This window comes from Phascolarctos cinereus, unplaced genomic scaffold, assembly GCF_003287225.1.
Source record: "Phascolarctos cinereus isolate Bilbo 61053 unplaced genomic scaffold, phaCin_HiC Scaffold_1;HRSCAF=81, whole genome shotgun sequence".
Classification (NCBI taxonomy): Eukaryota; Metazoa; Chordata; class Mammalia; order Diprotodontia; family Phascolarctidae; genus Phascolarctos; species Phascolarctos cinereus.
This window is the reverse complement of record NW_027555514.1, coordinates 193,238,496-193,258,406: the sequence shown is the minus strand read 5'-3', so window position 1 is coordinate 193,258,406 and position 19,911 is coordinate 193,238,496. Positions and strand designations below refer to the sequence as shown.

At 40.8% G+C, this 19,911-nt stretch overlaps 1 protein-coding gene across 5 annotated transcripts in view; it reads left to right on the top strand.

Annotated features, from left to right (window-relative positions):
• Nucleotides 1-19,911, top strand: part of TSPAN9 (tetraspanin 9) — a 240,270-nt gene that overhangs the window by 64,283 nt on the left and 156,076 nt on the right. For all 5 annotated transcript variants that reach the window (XM_078155942.1, XM_021001549.2, XM_021001546.2 and 2 more), the window contains one exon: nucleotides 905-1,007. In XM_078155942.1, coding sequence (XP_078012068.1) covers nucleotides 905-1,007 — 103 coding nt within the window. The remainder of the gene's footprint in view (nucleotides 1-904; nucleotides 1,008-19,911) is intronic.

Genomic DNA, 19,911 nt, shown 5'->3' with positions numbered 1-19,911 from the left:
GTTATCTCCCCCTCCTCCTTCTATAGCTTCCTATGGTGTCTAGTACAAAGCTCTTTGTACACCATGCTTGCTTACTGTTGACTGAGAGTTCTGTGTGCCCTGAGCAGCTCATCTTGCTCCTCTAGGACTTTTCCCTCAAACAGGCCATGAGCTGATCATAATCCCACAAAGAGTAACATGTAAATAGGGATGGGTCATTAAATTTTTTTTTTTGTTAATACAACTTTTTTTTTTTTGGCACCTGGGGTTAAGTGACTTGCCCAGGTTCACGCAGCTAGTAAGTGTCAAGTGTTTGGTCTGAGGTCGGATTTGAACTCAGGTCCTCCTGACTTCAGGGCCAGTGCTCTATCCGCTGTGCCACCTAGCTGCCCCATTAATATAACTTTTTAAACATTAAAAAAAATTTTAAGTTCCAAATTCTCTCCCTCCCCCACCCCATTGAGAAGGCAACTGATATGATAGATGGGTCATTTCTTGACATGTAACTTTTTTGGTGGGCTTTGATTTCTTTTTTTTCATCTCTGCTCTAGTGAGGCAAGTGCTAGAAAAGAATCAAAGGAGGACTCTTGGGTCTTCCTCAGTGAATAAGTATGCCCAGACTAACTTTTGAAAGTTTTAATACATATTCTATATGGACTTGTAGACTCCTAGAACTGGGAGGAATTAGGTTATTGATTGTTAACTTGTTTTATACATAAAGGAATTCAGGCTCAGGGAAGTCATAGAATTGTAGCATCATTGATTAGAGCTGGAGGAGACCTCAGGGATCATCTATACCAGCTCCCTTACTCTACAGAAGAAATAACCAGGCCTACACAAATGAGAGAATTTGCTCAAGTTATTGCACATAAAGTTGAGTGGCAGAATTGAGATTCACCGTAGATTGTCTGATTCCTTTTCCCAGCATTCCTTTCTTCACCACCTATCCTGCTTCCAGCCCAGCCCCTGAAGCCATCGTCCAGGGAGAAAAGGCCGGCCATCCCTACCAGTTGTCATCTTTGGGGCAGGTAAGCAGCCTTGATAAAGCAGGGGTTGAGGGGAGGGAGAAGGCAGTATGTTCCAGGCAGGTCAAGCCACCGCTACTACCTCTGAAAGAATCCTGATGGATGTAACACTAAGGCTTAGAACCCAACAGCCTTTAGAATTAGCAGTGTCTCCCACACCCGCTGGCCATTCGTCTAGCCCAAGCCTTGTTGGCATCACTGAGTGCAGCAATCACTGTGGAGAAGGAGCCCACTTTCCTCACGATCAATACCACCTGCCAACCAACTACCACCAAAGATCTCTAATGGTGGCAGCACCCTTAAGACAACTCATTTTGCTTTCAAACCAGCTCCCTCAGCCATCATCCAGGGAAGCAATCCTTAAGGAGATGTGACCTGGCAACTACTTCTGTGGGTGCTGTAGCTACAGCTACTGAAGACCCAGAAAAGAAAGTTTTCACCACCAAAGTCCTTGCACTTCAAATGGTTCAGCATCAGAAACCGATATGATTTTATTAGTGGAAATGACATCAAAGAGGCATCACTATCTACTTTGCAGCTGTACCCTGAGGTGCAGGACCTTTTCATCTGTCTTACAGCTGAAACTTTTATATATGTTCTCTCTCCCCATTAGAATGTGAACTCCTTGAGAGCCAGGGCTATCTTACTTTTCTACTTGTATCTCAAGCACTTAGCACAATACTTTGCACATAGTAAAGTCATAATATGCTTTTTCATTCATATATCGCAGTGGGCCCTCTCTTTCCACAAAACAGCAAGGCAAATATATTGACTATTGTCATCATTTTTACTGGAACAATTTAACTAATGTGGAACAGTTGCTATGCCAAGGAGGCCAAAATAGCCCAGAAACCTTCTTAGCCAGTTAACACTTGATCCCTTTGCCAAGTGGAGAGAGATGATAGTCAAGGGCGGCACAGATATAGAATACAAATTTATTTATAAAACTCCAGGAGAACGGTGGAAGATTATTAGCAGTAGTGCCTTATAAAACAAACAAAAAGTCATAAGTGAATAGTAATCTACACAAAGCTTAACATGGTACCCCAATGAACCAACAATGTTGTACCAATGATGTTCATAGATGAAACTGTCAAAAGAATTTCAGATTGGCATGAAGTAGAACATACTTGTTGTTGTTTCTGTAATACATGCTTATCATCAGCAACAAAGGAAACACCATGTTTCTACCCTTCTATCCTGGTCTCTGATGACATGAAGGTACTTAGGAAGACAAAATTGGCAAGGCTGACTGGACCATATTAAGTATTCACCAAAGAAATGTGTGTGACAGGCAACAAAATTTTTAAAGTAATGAAGAGATTACTTTATAGTAGACTTCAGGAAAGAAAGAATACTTAAAAAAAATAAGAAACAAATCATAGTATACAATGGCTATCAAGTTGTAAAGGAACAGAGAATTGTGAGAGATTTAAGAACAGTGATCAATGAAAGATACCAGTCATGACTCCGGAAGACTGATTATGAACTGAAATATAGAATGAGACCTGCATTTTTAGACGTGGCCAGTATGTAGATTTGTGTTGCTTGACTATACTTATTTGTTACAAAGGAGAGCTTCTATGTTTTATAAGACGAAGAAGGGAGCGAAATGTGGCTTTAGTCTTCATTTCACTTTTCCTGTCTACAGAATGGGAACAGTTGATTATGCATAAGAAAGGCTCTTGAGACCTTTGGAAGGAGGACTCTGGCCTGTGGTCCTTATTTTCTCTTTATTTTTCAGTTTCTTTTGTTCCCTGAATATTATATTATGTACTTCATCATCATGGCATAAATTGTTCTTCTGATTCTGCTCTCTCCATGCGAGTCATGCAGAGCTTGCTAGGGTTCTCTGAATCTATTGCTTTTGTTATTTCTTGGGGCATATTGTCGTTGAATACAATGACATTCATATGTCAAAATTTACTTAGCCGTTCTATAGTTGGTGGGTATCGACACTTTCTCCAGTTTTTTGCAAGAGCAAAAACTGTTGCTGTAGATATTTTTGTATGTATTTCGTTCCCTCTTTCTTTGACTTCTTTGGAGTTCACGCATGATAGTAGTATTGCCAGGTCAGAGTATATGCGCACTTTAGTGACCTTTGGAGTATAGTTCCACATTTCTTTCTAAAATGGCTTGACCTGTGTAACAGCTCTACTAACAATACATCTACATGCCCATCCTTCCACAGCCTCTACAACAATTGTTATTTCCTTTTATTTTTGTTATCTTTGCCAATCTTACTGATGTGAAGTGGAATTCCAGAGTTGTTTAAATTTACATTTTTCTTATTATTAGTGATTTGCAGCATCTTAGATGGTTATTGAAGCTTGACTTGCTTCTCTTGAGAATTGCTCCTCAAATCCTTTGATCATTTATCTAATGGCAAATGGCTTTTATTCATATGTATTTGTATCAGTTTCCTATATACCTTGTCTATCAGACCTTTATCAGATAAATTTTGCTGCAAAGATTTTTCCCCCCACTTAACTGTTTCCCTTTTTCAATTCTCAGTTAAGAGTTTATTCCAACTCCTTCTGTGGCTCTGACAATCCCCAGTTATAGGTTAGAGATCATGCTGGTCTAAGGGCTTTTTGCAAGGCCCCCCAGTGCCTGTTCATGGTCATTGAGCTTAATGTTTCTTGTCTAGACCCTATCAGGGGTTAAGTTCTGTTCCTGCTATTGTTCCTATTGACCAGAGCCAAAATCCTCCTGGCTTTAGCTTCTTTTCACCATTCGCACTCCCCTACCACCCAGCATCCCACTTCAGAGCACTCTCAGTCTCCACACTTTGTTTAATATAGGTTGGGCTAGTTTCCTGATGGGGCCCCACTCAGAATACCCCTAGGCTTCCGGCCATATTTGCTGGAGTGTGGACTTGTTTCTGCCATGGCAAGTCTGCCCAGAGCACCTCCATGTTTATGAGAGCTTACCACTAGCTTCTACCTCCCCTGCCATGTTCTAGCTCTGCCTCCTGCCTTCTGGTCATCTTGTTTAATCCAACACTGTATGTGGTGGAGATTACTGGTATGTCTCTTTGGATTTTTTGATTATTGTTCCATCTGGAACCCATTATACCTTTTCTGGGGGTGTTTATTGGAGAGTTGGGTTCTGGTACAACTTTTCATGTCATCATCTTAGTCTGAGGTCCTTTTTTTGTTTCTCTTTTGCCCCCAGTTTTTTAATTTAATTGCTTCTCCTCATCAATTCCTCCCCTACCTCTCCTTCTCACTAGCTATCTTTTGCCTGAGAAGCTGATGCTATACTTGGGGACATAATTGGATTGCATTTGAGGTATCACTTCCTCATGAACAGGTCCCCTAAGAACAATAAAAGGCTTGGGAGTATTTCATTTCTGTACCCTGGTGTAGCTAGACCTCTCACACATAGGCTTATGTATGTGCATGTGTGTGTACCTTTAAGGAAGCCTTGTGTATTGTGTTACATATATAGCTTGTTTCTGGCCACCAGTTCAAATTTCTTTAGTAGGATTTTCTGATTACAGACTTTATTGCTCTCTCTGCCCTTCCTCTCCCCTTCCCCCCCAGCCCGGATGGTATGTAATTGGGTACTGAGCTGGCGTGGGGTGGATTTGGTTAATAGCTGGCCCACATTCCTCTCATTCTTTTCTCACAGGAAAAATGCCTGGAAATAACTCTGTGGTGGAGATGGCTTTCAGGGAGAGGGGCCGGCTGCCTGACACCATGTCTCACATTTGGTGCCTGCCTGGCTCCCCTCCAGCCTCTCATCATCCTTTGCTTCATCTCCCCATGGTGACAGATCCTTCCTGGCTGGACAGTCACATGTTAGACTCTACTGGAGTTTGAGTGAAAAGTTAAAATACAAAATACAACAAATACTTATTACATAGTTTCCTAAGCAATAGGAGAAATAGACATTGACATAAGCAAGTTCTCTATCTTCATACAACTTAAAGTCTAGTAGGTGAAAAGACACCAACAGAGATAACTGCAACATGACTCCAACAAATCTTGGTTTGGTTTTCTTCTTTCCTGGCTACATTATATTCCTCTTTCCAAGACACTATATCTTCTAATGGTTCCCAAATTGGGGCTTAAAAGCAGTCACAGTAGTTTGCACTTCATTTAATTAATTTTTTTCTTATTTTGTTTTATGTAATCAGCCTTTGGACCTAAAAAAAAAAGCCTTTCCCAACTTCTAGATACCAAAAACATGTTAATTTTCATAAAATGGAACACAAATGTAGAGATACAACTTTTGTGGTTGTGTCATTTCAGTTGTGTCTGACTTTTTGTGACCCCGTTTGGGGTTTTCTCAGCAAAGATACTGGAGTAGTTTGCCATTTCCTACTCCAGCTCATTTTACAGATGAGGAAACTGAGACAAACAGGGTTAAGTGACTTGCCCAGGGTCACACAGCTAATAAGCATTTGAGGCTGGATTTGAATTTAGGTCTTCCTGACTCCAGGCTTGGAGCTTGGTGCTCAATCAACTATGCCACCTAGCATGTAACTATCTAGCCCCAAACAGGATTTTCTAGGGGACTAGAGGGGACTTTTGGTTGCCTTATGCAGAGCTTTCTTCCTGCTGTCTTCCCACCCATGTCCCTTTCAAATCTCTGGAACTCATTGGGGGCTATTAGTGGGGACTGGGAACTCTTTCCTCCTTGGAGTCTGATTTGGTGGAAGCAAAAAACCTTTTTTTTTTGAAGGAAGGAAAAGTTCTTCCCTTTTCTTTGCCTTTTCAAAGGTATAAACTCTTGGGTCTTCTTTTAAAAAAAAGGCATCAGCTGTCTCTTATTCATGTTTGGTAAGGCTCATCTCCAGACCTAAGGGTGCTGTGGGATCCCTGTTTCCCCATCTCTTCTGCTAAGATCAGTTTTCTCCCATTTAAAATGAGGTGGGGTGAGATTCCCTCAAGTCCCTTCCAACCCTAGGTTCACCTCGTGGCTCTAACTCCTGGTCTGCTGGGGCCAGAGTGCTATAAATTGACTTTTTCCTTTAACAAGCCTGCTAGGACTGTCCTCTCAGCACCCATTCTAGTACCTTTTTTCTCTTCCCAAAACATTTTCTTTCTCTAAATCCATTTCTTAAACTCCTCGTTACTGTTAAGGTAAAAGTTGAGTCAGAAAGAAAACTAATTTTGAGACTGACAATACTGCCCTTTCAGCTAGTGGGGCACTCAGTGCCTTCTTGAGACATCTTGCTTTGGTGGACAGGATCCAGCTGAGATCATCTCACAGGCTGATTAAGCCTGCTAAAGACCTGGGTCCTTGCCAGGCCTAGCATAGCACACAGGGGAAAGAAGCTTTGGTTCCAAGGAGGATCTTATCTTTGTGCTAACTCTTTAGTTTGGGAGCCTCTTCTGTAGAAATCTTATCCCTTCATTTTAAAGAGGTCCAGAGAGGTGACACAGGAAGGTGTTGGGAGAGTCAGGACTAGAACTGGCATCTATGCCCATATTTTCTCTTTGATATGTGGGTATAGAAGGTCTCAGGTGAAGACCTGAGCCCTGGCTACCTTCTTAGCTGGCTGCCCCAGCCTACTTCCAGAGGGTGAGCTAGGCTTTTTCATTCTGCCATTGGGGGAGCTCGGCTGAAGTTGGGTGACTCAGACGAGTGACAGTACTTAGGTCTGCTCCTGATCTTGCCACATCCTCACACCTTTCCACCTAGGAATCAGTTTAGGCAGTCATTGTCATTCAGTTGTATTTAACTTTTTGTGACCCCATTGAGATTTTCTTGGTGAAGATAATGGAGGTTTGCCATTTCCTTCTCCAGCTTATTTTATAGATGAGGAAAGTGAGGCAAACAGGGTTAAGTGACTTGCCCAGGGTCACGTAGCTAGTAAGTGTCTGAGGCCAGATTTGAACTCAGGAAGATGAGTCTCCCTGACTCCAGGCCCAGTGCTCTATCCACTGAGCAACCTAACTGCCCTGTGATTTAGGCAGTAACTTTCTGTTTTTACAGGCTGTTAAGTTCTAGCTTTAATGGGAGTGCTAGATCTTGAGTGGCAGTGGTTGAGAAGGAAGCCTAGAGGTCTCGTCTGGTACAGATGAAGAAAATGAAACACAGAGACAGAGGCAGGCTAAGGCACTTGTGTGTCTTGGGCAATGTGTAAAAATTACATTTTCCAAACATTTGAAAATTGTATCTTTTATTTGTTGCTGACCATTGGAGGTTTTGAATCAGAGCATGCTGGTAAATATTTAACAACTGACTCTGAAAATGCAGGAAAGGGTTTAAAATTTAATCTGTATAATTGGCATTTTCTCCTTTTACTTTCTCCAGTCTAGAAGAGCAGCAAAACAATAAATCAAACCCTGATTTGCAGCATTTGCTGATTTCATGAGGTGTAAATACAATGATAATTTAACAATCTAGGAGTAGATTTAGGCTAGCTCCAGCACACTTCTGTTTTGAGTGAATTTACTTATCACAAAAAAAAAAGTTATAGGATTTAGAACTGGATAGGACCCCTTCATTTTATAGGTGAGAAAACTGAGGCTGAAAGAACTGATACATTGCCATCAACATATTCATTCTTGGCGGACTTTTCCTTGTTTTAGTAAAGAATGGGGATGGAGAAATTATCATCTCATTTCCCATTTTCTCTGTGAGGTTTCTCAGGGTAGTGGTGGTTTGAATAGTGGAAGGAATTAACTGGAGTCAAAGACGGGGAAGACATGTAAAGAACAGGTTGTTTCAGAGAATTGAGTGAGAAGATCAGTCAAGCTGGGTTTTGAATAAATTCACTCTTTTCCAGTTTTCCATCATTAAAATGGGGAAATTCTTTTTAACATCTAGTCATCGGATCTCTGTGGGGAGCAGAGTCAAAAGGCCCTCCCTTTCCCTTTCGTCTAAGAACTTTTGGGAATTCAATTAAATTAAAAAAAACCCCACCCTTATCTATATATAATGTATAGGGAAAGGGGAAAGATTTTAAAATAGGTTTACAACCAGATATGGTATCCACCCAAAATATAATTTCTCATATTCCTCTTTTTTATTGTAAGGTACTTGATTAGAAGATTTCAGGTGCTGCTGCTTTACACAGAAAATGCCATGTTCACTAAGTGTGAATATAGGAAAACAGTTTTTTCGTTCTGCTTTGCTTAAATACAAATCACGGTTCTGTAATCTGTACTATATGTAATTATTCTTTTCTTTTGACTGTCATTTCAAAATGTATATTTTCGATTATTATCATGAATTGTTAATGCTGTAAAATGAAGGATAAATATCCGATATTCTACTGTATAATAAATTCCCATGACTAAAAAAAACCACTTTTATTAATCACTTATCTCTGTGAAAGAAACATGGTACTGGGAGTACAAAGATGAAAGATGACAGGAGTCCATTTGGGGGTGGAGAAAAGAGGGATGCAATAAATACAAAAGTCAGTATGATGTAAGTGTGATAAAGTAAAAGGAGAATCCTAGAAGAAGTATTATTTGTATAGGGAGTCATCACTAATTCTTTATCTTCTTAGGAGAGAGAAGCTGTAGAAAGAAGAGTTTTGAGGGCCTTTGCACAGTGCTGTTCAATACAAGGTTTCCCAGACAAGAGCTGCCATGTACAGACTGATAGCCAGGAAATAGGACTTAGCAAGGAAATAACCACCCTTATGTTATTCATTATTTATTTAGAAACAATGCTTTCCTCAGCTGAGAGGCTATAGATCTCTGAACATGTCAGCTTTTATTTTCCTTTGCTAACAACTGGCCTGTGTTTGTCTCAGTCTGTGTCTGAAACATCAAGTTGTTCTCTGGTGTGTGTTTGGCATGAGGTTTATTTGGCCAAGAGGAAAGGTAATTGGATTCAAGAAGCAGTGTTGTGCCTGGATCTTTCTGAAGTGAAACATGAAGGAGTGAGTGTGGTAGGTAGGAGTCCATGGCTAGTCCAACTTTTTCCAGTTGGAACAAATCAGCAGTCAATTTGCAAGTCCTTTAGTATCATAGATTTAGACTGGGAAAGGACATTTGAAAGTATCTTGTCCACTCTTCTCATTTTACAGGTGAGGGAACTGAGTCCCAGAGAGGTGAATGGATCTGCTGGCACTGCTGGTACAATACTGTTTTGGGCCCTTGGGGTAAAGAACTAAGGCCCGTGATCTTTAATCTTCTAACTTAAAGAGGAGAGACAAGAGGAGTCAAGGGAAATCGATAGTTACTTTACTTGTAAAGGGACAGAGTAGAGGTGAGAAATTAGGATAGGTTAGTTTAGGAAGGCTATTTTAGGGAAGAAATAGTTCTAGAGCAGGGATGGGGAACCTCTGGCCTGGAGGCCTCATGTGGCCCTCTAGGTCCTCAAATGCCACCCTCTGACTGAATCCAAACTTCCCAGAACAAATCCTTTTATTAAGGGGATTTGTTCCCTCTAGAATCTAGAGGGAAGGTTCCAGCTGCTTTAGTGCCTCATTACAAATAGCTTTGCAAGGAAATAAGCACCCTTAACTTAACTTAATATTCATTATTCCTATAGTTCTTTTATGTACATGAGAGGCAGTGTAGTGTAATGGATAGAGAGCTGGTATCAAAACTAGGCAGACATGGGTTCAAGTTCCATCATGACACATCTTAGCTCTGTGATCTCAGCACATTACATGAGTTCTCAATAATCTTTAGGCAACCAAATATATAAATTGCAGCTAAGGCGCTAACTTGTATTATTAGAGGGAGTTTCCCCACTTGGGAATTCTCATGCCAGTGAAATCACAGGTCCATTCCCTATCCCTTCTCCTTATGCAAAGTGATTTCCTCGCAACCACCCTGTGAAGTGGGGAGAACAAATATTATTGTCTCCATTTTATAGGTAAAGAAACTTAGGAGCAGAGTGGAATGACTAAAAGCTAGTTAGTTGAAGATTGAGGATTAGAATCTAGGTCTTCTGAATCCTAAACCAATCCCTTCCCTTCCTTCCCTGCTCCCATTCCCCCCAACCAACCACCATACTGCTTGTTTGTACCACATGACATTGGAGTGGCTTTATTATTCTCTGCAAACTTTAGCTCCATCTCCCTCTTTTAAACACACAGACAGACAGACAGACAGACACACGTGCATATGTGCCCCTGCTTTAGGTATGGCTATGATACTGGAAGCCAGAGTACAAGTAGCAGCAAACAAATCTTCCTGGATAGATGTATTGAAGCAGCACTATGGCCCAGGATGCTTGTGGCTTGGATTGTGAGCTCCTGAGACTCTATCCATACATTAGATATGATTATAGGGTGCTGATGGCACAGCGCAGCCTGATAAAAATGGATGAGTGAAAATGCATCAGACCTTTTGTTCATGGTGCAATTCAATTGTCTCTCAGTTCCTCCTCCCTCCATCCCCCTCTTCTTTCCTGTGAAAATGAAGTAGGAAAGATGAAGGTTGATGATGGTTTTGTAGCTTTTGCAGAGATTTCCCTCCTCCCCCAACTAATTGTAATGAAAATGATTCCAAGTGCTGAAGCAGTCCCCAGGAAACAGGAGGCATGACGCTGTTATAAACCCATCTTTATAGAACCATAGAAAATTATAGCTGAACTGGACCTTGGAGATCATCTGATTTAACACTCTCATCCACATTCCTGTTGCTATTACCTTGATTTAAGCATAAATACCCCACCTGGACTGTTAACAGATACCCTTCTGGGTGGTATCACCACCTTCAACCCAGAGGAATTGATCTACCTGGAACAGAACTTTGATTGTGTCTTTCTCTTGGGCTTTGGGGAAATTTCTGTTGGGCTCTCTTAGGGAACTTTTCCTCATTGCCTACTGAATAATGTCCAAGCTTATTAGCCTGGCATTTAATTTAGTTTAACAGACATTTATTAAGCACTTATTATGTGCGAAACACTGTACTTGGGATACAAAGCCAGAAATGAAATAGTCCCTACCCTCAAGGAGCTTGCATTTAACTGGGAGTACAACATATACAAAGTTAAGTAAGTACCAAATTTTAGAAATTTCATGAGGGGAGAAATACTAGCAACTATGGGAACCAGGAAAGGCCTCTAAAAAGAGATGACACTTAAGCTTGGGACTGTAGGAGGTAGAAGTTAAGAAAGTATATACTTGGGGCCTGGGGAGGTAGGAAATGAAATGTTATGTATAGGTGAAATCTCCAAGGAGAGGCAGCTGGTGGTGCAGTGGACAGAATCCTATCTGGAATCATCAAGACCCGAGTCCAAACCCAGCCTCCGACACTTACTAGCTGGGTGACCCTGGGCAAGTAACTTATCTCTGTTTGCCTTTGCACTGTAAAATGGGGATAATATTAAATATTTAATAATTATATATAATATATTGTATAATAATTATAATATATGATAATAATATAGCACCTACCTCTCAGGGTTTTTCTGAAGATCAGAGGATATAATATATGTAAAAACACTTAGCACAGTACCTGGCACATAGGCGCTATGTAAGTGTTTCATTCCCTTCCCTTTCCTACTAGGTCAATTTGATTGGAATTTGAAGGAGAATAATATGAAATAAAGCTGGAAACAAGTGTAGGAGCCACTTTATGAAAAAGCTTTCATTCTGAGAGAGATGATTTCAAATTTTATCCTAGAGGCAGTAAGCACTCACTGAAAATTTTTGAATAGAGGAGTGAAACAATCAGAGTAGTGTGTTAGAAGGATTATTTTATCGGGCGTGCGAAAGATGGATTGATTGAAGAAGGAAGAAGGGAGAGGTAGGATGACTGGTTAGGAAGCTATTGCAACAATCTACCAGAGGTGGGGAACCTGCAACCTTGAGGCCATATATGGCCACCTAGATCCTTTGACTGAATTTTACAAGCACAAATTTGGATTCAGTGAAAAGGCTGCACTTAAGGATCTAGAAATCCATATGTGGACACAGACAGAAATGAAGGCCTGAACTAGGGTTAGGGTCTGATGGGAAGTGGGGGATACAATGAAAAAAAAAAGCATGGGAACTGCATGTGAAGGGCTAAAATACCAGATTTGCTGTTTCCTACCTGTATGACCTTGGGCAAATCACTTACCTCTCTGGGCCTTAATTTCCTTATCTGTACGTACAATGCGGAGTTAGACTATGCATCTACTAAATTCTTCTCTAGCTCTGAAACCTATGGAGCGGGAAGGAAGGGTACAGAGTTTATTGATATTATAAGGTAGAATCCATAGGATGTAGCAACTTATTAGATGAAGGAGAAGAAATGAGAATTCAGAAATGCTTCTACGGTTGCAAAATTGGGTGACTAGGAGGATGGTGCTGTCGTTGATGGAAATAAAGAAGTTTTGGGAAGGGCACGTTTTGAAAGGAAGGTAATGAGTTCAATCTCAGACACGGGAAGTTTGAGGTGATGGATAGTGGAGCTGTTCGGTAGGCAATTGGAAACATTCATCTGCATTCCCTTAATATTCCTGCCTAAATCATCATTTTTTGTTTTAGATTGTGAGCATCTCGAGGAACGGGAGCACTTGCCTGCAAGTCTGCACCCTGAAGTTCTTATGCTGGTTTTGCCATCAGTTAACTGAGTGCCCTTAAACAGTTATTTTACCCTTGAGTTTCATCTTCATTTATAGCTATAAAATGAGGGGGTTGGTCTAGATGAATTTTCTAACCCAAACTATTAGATTAGTAATATATCAAAATTCTCTACCTCAGACGATTCTGCCCTCTGGTCCTCTATAGTTTATATATGTATATGTTATATAATTTATATAATGTATATATATATTAGGCAATTGGGGTTAAGTGACTTGCCCAGGGTCACACCGATAGTAAGTGTCAAGTGTTTGGTCTGAGGCCAGATTTGAACTCAGGTCCTCCTGACTTGATCCACTGCGCCACTTAGCTGCCCCTGGTCCTCTATAATTTAGCAGGTGGTGAGTGAGAACCAGAGAAAAGGAAGTAGTTTGGGGTGGAGGACTGTAATGAATGGGGAAAAAAAAGAAACAACAGTCCATTTTTTTAAGTTTACAGGTTTAATGAAGTAATTACATATGTTATTAGTACTACTGCTGCTACTATTAATTCTAGATCATATCTGCACAGTTTATAAAGTACTTTTCTCATAATTATATTGTAAAATAGACAATATACAAATATTACTATTCCCAGAGAGGTGAGATATCTTGTCCAAGGTTATAGAATTAATGAAATAAATGATCAAGACTTGAACTCAGGTCTTCTGATCCTGTCTATTGTTCTTTTTGCAATAAAAGTTCTATAGACTTGTAACCCTTGCCATTAACTAGTGGTTTCTTTTGGTTTTAGTGTTTTATAATTCTGTGTTTCTTTAACTTGCTTTGCATTCTTAGTATATATGTATTGATATTTTATAATTGATTTTGAAGATGGTGGTTAGGATAAGAAGTAGGGAGTCTTCCATCTCAGTAAGGGGAATTCATTAGACAAAAGAATTGCCTGATGACTGGGTTGTGAAATATGGTGCAGTTGATGACAGAAGGGAAGTTGATCCCTTTGAAACCAGAATAGATCAACATATATAAAATGTTAAGTCTGGAGGCAAGGTAATGGTCTGTATGACCTTTGGAAATTTCTCCTAGCCAAGTCACCCTGAAAATGCCATGATATGAAAATCATGGAATAAGATATGTTGAAGAAGATGGCACTTTGAACCCTTGTTCACTTGCTGCAACCCTTTTGCCAGGTATGAGAAAAAAATACTTTTATTTCTTTTTAGCACTTTCTTAGCAGAATTAATTGGTCCCCTGAATAGATCCTAAGGCAGTTCATGAGACCCGGGGGGTAATGTCAATCAGTATATTTGGTGCCACACCTCACTTTTCTTCCAAACATATGGAAGGGCCCAGAGTAGAATCGTAGAATATTAGAACCAGAAGAGGCCGTGGAGGGCATCTCATCAAGCCCTCTCATTTTGCAGTTGAGAAAACTGAGGTCTGCTGAGATAGACACTTGTTCAAGATTGCATACCTAGCCCAGGATGCCTGACTCCCAATCCAGTGCTCTATTTATTACATTTGCCTCATCACAAACATCTACTGGTGTCTTCTCTTTATGATCACTGATGGTTTTTGTAGATGCAACTATCTCTATAATAATATGTTTTGGAGTTTTGCCAGAATTTGACACTGGTCTCTAGTTTGAAGGCTCTGGTATCTTCTCTCTCCTTTTCTGAAAATCAGCATATTTGCCCATCTCCAGTCTGTGATATCGTTCTCATTTTCTGTGAGCTTTCAGAGATAGTACTGACAGTGATTCAGCAATCACATTTCTATTTTTTCACTATCCTGGGATATAATTTGTCTGGGCCTGGTGATTTGAATTCATCAACGGCAGCTAGGTCTTCTCCTATGACTTCTCTGTTTTTCTTGAGTTGAGTGAATGCCTTATTTGCTATTTTTGTTCTGTCCTTTCCAGGCCAGAGATCATTCTTCTTGTTAGAGAAATCAGAAGCAAAATAAAAGTCGAGTAGCTCTGCCTCCTCTCTGATGTTGGTTATTATTGTCCCAACCATAATGAACAACTGTCCTATTTTTTTTATCTTACTTTTTCCTCTAATGTAATCTCAGATACTCCTTTTTTTGTCCTTGAATTTCCTCACCAGGCTTTTCTCACATCACACTTAGGTGCTCTTGATACTATTAGTTCAAGACTGTGCCACAGTTATTTAATCAATGCTTTTGTAAGGCTCTTCATGGTAGGATTTGTCACTTTCCTCTTCTCGTTAGCATCCTACTTCCTTTTTATTCCCTTGCTGGCCTATTATGTTGTCTTATTAATGTGTTGGTCATCTTAACTTGTTTTGCCAATTACCTTCGCTAATGTCTTATTCTTACCTTGTTTAACTAATTACCTTCTTATCTTGAAGCTTCTTATTCAGCTCAAGCCCTTTTCTTCTTACTCCTACTCTTCCTCCAGTTCCTCCTCCTCCTTAGGTCTTTTGTGTTGGGTCTTTCTCCTTGAATCCTCTTTCTTCTTGAATCCTCCTTCAGCTTGATTCCTACTCTAGCTTTTCATGCCCTTCAAACCCAATTGAGTCTCTAGCTTCCTTCATGATTCTCAAACTTTCCAGATAACCTTCATAATTACTTCTTTTCCAGCTCAAGTCTTCTCCTGTACCTTCTCTCACAGAAGCCAGAAAGCAAATAACATCCTAGGGGCAAGTGGTTCAGTTTGGACGAAGGATAGAAGTCTATCCCCTGCCTCATTAGTAAGGGGAAGGATGCCCAGGGCCCTGGGAATAGAGACTGAAATCTGAAGAGACCTAGAGAGCAGAATGACAAATCCTACAATGAAGAGCCCAAAGGGCATTGATTAAAAAATTGTGGCACAGTCCTGAACTAATAGTGTTAGGAATACCCAAGATAGATAATAGATAGATAGATAGATGGCATTTATACAATGCTTTAAAGTTTGCAAAATGTTTTATAAATACTATCTCATTTTGTCTTCATGGTAACCCTGAGAGGTTACCATGTACAGATGAGTAAACTGAGGCTGAGAGAGATCCTAGGCTTGCCTAGGATCACACAGCCAGTGTCTGAGGCCAGATTTGAACTCAGATTTTCCTAACTCCAGGTCCAGCATTCTCTCCGCTGTGCCACTTAGCTGAGGCACCTTATCACATGGAAGGGAAAGCTAAGGTCAAAAGAGGTTATTACAGTCTACAGAGCTGGAAAGGACCTTTGGGATGTTTATAAATGAGGAAACTGAGTCCTTGTGGGGGAGGTGCTTTGGCCAAAATCACAGGAATAGCAAGTAGCAGTCAGGCTTCAAACCCAGCTCTTCTGATGCCTAATTCACTGCTTCCTACAGTACTGCTGCCTCTCATACCACATTGACAAAATGACCTAAAGTCCTAGAGTCAATTACGACAGGAGTCGGTGGTGTAGTAGCTAGAATGCTGAGTGTGGAGTCAAGAAGACCTGAGTTCAAATCCAGCCTCAGACACTTTGGGACTAGATCCCTTAATCTCTGCCTGCTTCAGTTTCCTTAACTGTAAAATTGAGATAATAATAGTACCTATCTCCCAGGGTTGTCAGGAGGATTAAATGGATATTTGTAAAGTACTTAGCATTGTGCCTGGCACATAATAGGCACCTAATAAATGCTTACTTCTCTCTTTCCCTTCCTTCCTTCCCCTCCTTCAAAGTGCTGGGTATAGTTACCTAGCTGAGGGAGCGGGGTATTATCTTTCATTTTGATGGAGATCCTCCCGAATTGTTTATGCTACCTCATTGCCATTTTGGGCGTTTGCACAGCTCCCACAGGTCGTTCCCATCTCCTGAATAATCATAGATTTGGAGAGTTGGAGGGACTCTCAGTAATTATCTAGTTCAACACTTATAAGAAAGGAATCCCTACTAGAATATCCTCAGAAGATGGCTGTCCAGGCTCTGCCTGAATGTGTCTAAGGGGAGGGAACTCGCAACCTCTGGAGGCAGCTTATTTCATTTTTGGACAACTCAGATTATTACTGGGAAGCTTTTTCTGGCCTCAGGTCTAGGGCCACTTTATACCTTTCCCTTTTACTCCTTGTTCTCCTCTCTGGGACCAGACAGAATAAGTCCAATCCTGCCTTCACAAGACAGTTTTTTAAATATACAAAGATGGCTATCGTGTTCCAGACGTCTTTTCTTCTCCATGCTAAATATTCCCAGTCCCTTCAGCCAGTCATTGAATCTCTTTTGTTCTATAAATTAAAGGATCAGGATCAGCTTTGACTGAGTCCAGTCCAATGGAACCTCTGTCTCAAGATTTTCCAGGGTAATACACCAGAGGCTGGGGCATTCTGTCTAATAGGGGAAGAACAGGGGATGGGGGAAAGAATGAGGGGAAGGCAAAACAGGGCTGGGGGTAGGGGAGTGGAAAGAGTGCTAGATAGGGAGTCAGGAGCCCTGGGTTTGAATCCTGGCCCTGCCACTTACTACGTTGTTATTGTTGAGTTGTTTCAGTCGTGTCCAACTCTTTGTGACCCCATTTGGGGTTTTCTTGGCCGAGATATTGGAGTGGTTTGCTATTTCTTTCTTCTCCTCATTTTTTACAGATGAGGAAACTGAGGCAAACAGGGCTAAGTGACTTGCCCAGGGTCACATAGCTAGTAAGTATCTGAGGCTGGATTTGAATTCAGGAAGATGAATCTTCTTGATTCCTTGGTGACATCCAGCTGCCCCTTGTTACTTGTGTGTAATTGAAGACAAATCATTTCACTTTTCTCACCCTTAGTAAGAAGAGGTTGCATTAGGTGACTTTTAAGGTCCCTTCCGACTCTAAAACTGTGATTCTGTATTTCTTGCTGATTGCCAAGTTTAAAACAAGTGGTGTAATTCTAGCTATAACATTGATAGGGCATCATTTTATAGCGTAGCACTTCCAGGAATTGTAAATTTTTTATTAACTTCATTTTACTTCTTAGTAACTATATCTTAATTTCTAATGTGCATAATATTCGAGAGTCATAAGAGTCAAGCATGGGGCCTTGCCCACAGATGGTGCTTAGTGAATGTTTGTTGAGAATTGAACAAATAATACTGCATTTCTTTCTTTATTAAAAAACTTGTGATTTGAACTTTCCTCCTAAATTAGACTGTATTGCAGTATAGTGTAGTGGAGAGACTGGCTCTTCACATAGATCACGAAATCTCATTATTCCCAAGATGGTGACGAATTTGAGCACTTTGAGTATTCAGTTCGCCAATGTCCTCCCCCCTTCCAGTCTCTAGCACTGCTCCTTGAAGAAACTCAAGTCTCTTCCATTTGGTGTTTCATATGTGGAAAGAGCCCTGGACTTGGAGGGAAATGGGCGAGGCTTGCCCACTTAGCAGAGCTGTATGCCTGTGGGCAAGTCATTTTTACTCTTTTGAAATTCAGTTTCCTCATCTGTCAAATGGGGATAAATGAGACTTATTCTATTTGTTGTTGTTCAGTCATGTCTGACTCCTCTGTGACCCTGTGGACTATAGCATGCCAATACTCTCCATGGGATCTTCTTGGCAAAGATATTGGAGTTGTCTGCCATTTCCTTCTTCAGTGAATTAAGGCAAACAAGGTTAAGTGACTTGCCAGTGTCACACAGCTAGTAAGTGTCTCAGGCCACATTTGAATGTGGGTCTTCCTGACTCCAGGCCCAGAGCTCTATCCACTGAGCAACCTAACTACATCATTATTCTGTCTACCCTACCCCTTTCATGAAAATCAAATGAGATCATAGGAATATAGGAGTCAGATCTGGTAGAAACTTAGCCTCTTTATTCTAGCTGCTTTCTTTTACAAATAAGTAAACTGAGGCCCATGGAAGTTAAATAATTTGCCTTAGGTCATACATAGAAGAAGTAGCAGAAACAGGATTTGAACCTTAGTTCTCTTGATGCCAAACTGAGTTATCTTTCCATTTTATCATGCCTCTGAAATCACTACGTAAGTGCCAGTTATTGCTGCTATTTTTTCTAATTAATGAGGTTTTGTCGGAAATGAATACTATGCAGATCCCATTCAAAATAACATGCAATAAAAGTTGATTTGTTTTGAATGAATTGTTTATGTATTTTGGATGAAAAGGCTACAGCAGTGAATAGGAAGTAGAAAAGAAAGCCCAGCTTTTCTCTATAATTCTTGTTTTGGACCATTTTTCATAGGCTTGGATTTGTTGAAAGTGTGCCCAGTGTAGTCAAAGGGGGATGAGACTAGCCTCGAGATTTGAGGCTTTTGAAATATGGTTGAGCATTTATTCTGAGCCCTGGGAGGCAGGAGCAAAGTACCAATAATAAATCAGGACCACAGAATGCTAGAACTGAAAGGGACCATAGGGAGCATGTAGTCAAATCTCTCATTTTATAGATGAGGAAACTGAGGCCCAGAGATAGGAAGTGACTAGCCCAGGGTCATGTAGCTGTAGAGTGACAGAGATGGCACTAGATCTCAGGTCTTCTGATTTTAAGTCTACTGCTTCTCCTGCCACTACATTCTGGGATTGGGGATATATGTGCATGCAGTGAATATTAAGGACTGATAAGGTGGACAAGGATGCAGGAACAGAAAATTGCTGGCGGCTCCCTGTTATATCCAAGATCATATAGGAAATCTTTTGTTTGGCTTTTAAAGCCCTCCAAACCCATCCACTTCCTAAATTTCCATGTATCTTCCCATTCTCCCCTCTGTGTATTCTGTGATGCAATGACACTGGCTTCCTTGCTGTTCCTGCCTGTTTAATAAATGCTAGTTGATTAACTGGCATGGTTTTGGGAAAATCAGGCATGTGTCTGGCCTTGTCTCATGCCAGAAAAGTTAAAATTGCCTTGTCCTAGGCCCTAGGACATAGAATGAGATCTCAGGAATAACATACTCCAATCCTCCTCCCAGATTGACAGGTGTAGAGCCTGGGGCCCAGAGGGAACAAGATTTGCCCAAAGTCATCTAGCTAGTAATTTGGGGAGCTGGGATTTGATCTCAACGACTGGCCTTGGACACACGGTGAAGTAGCAGCAGATTGGAGACTAGAACCAAGATCTCCTGAGGCCCAGTCTGCTTTTCTCCATGACCATTACTGACTCCTGAGGCTGATCTCATTAGGCTGCTTGCCACCCCTACACCTCTGGTGAGGCTGTTCCTCCCATGTATGTAACATGCCCTTCCTCTTCCCTCCACCTTACCCAAATCATAACCTTCCTTCAAGGCATCACTTAAGTTCCGTCTCCTGTACTTCTTCCTCCTCCCTGTTTCTTCAGATATTCTAGCCCACCTTGATTTTCCCCTTCATTGACCTACTTTGCTCTCTGTACCATATAGTTTAGCTCCTGATTGTTTCCAGTGTGTATATTTTCTACCCAAATGGACCATAAGTTTCTTGAAGGCAGGGACAATATATTTAGGACAGTTTGTTTGTTTCTGGATCTCCATGGCATACAATGCTAAGCATAGGATAGGTGCTCAGTAAATATTTATTGGTTGACATAGGGCTGGGGAGGGAAC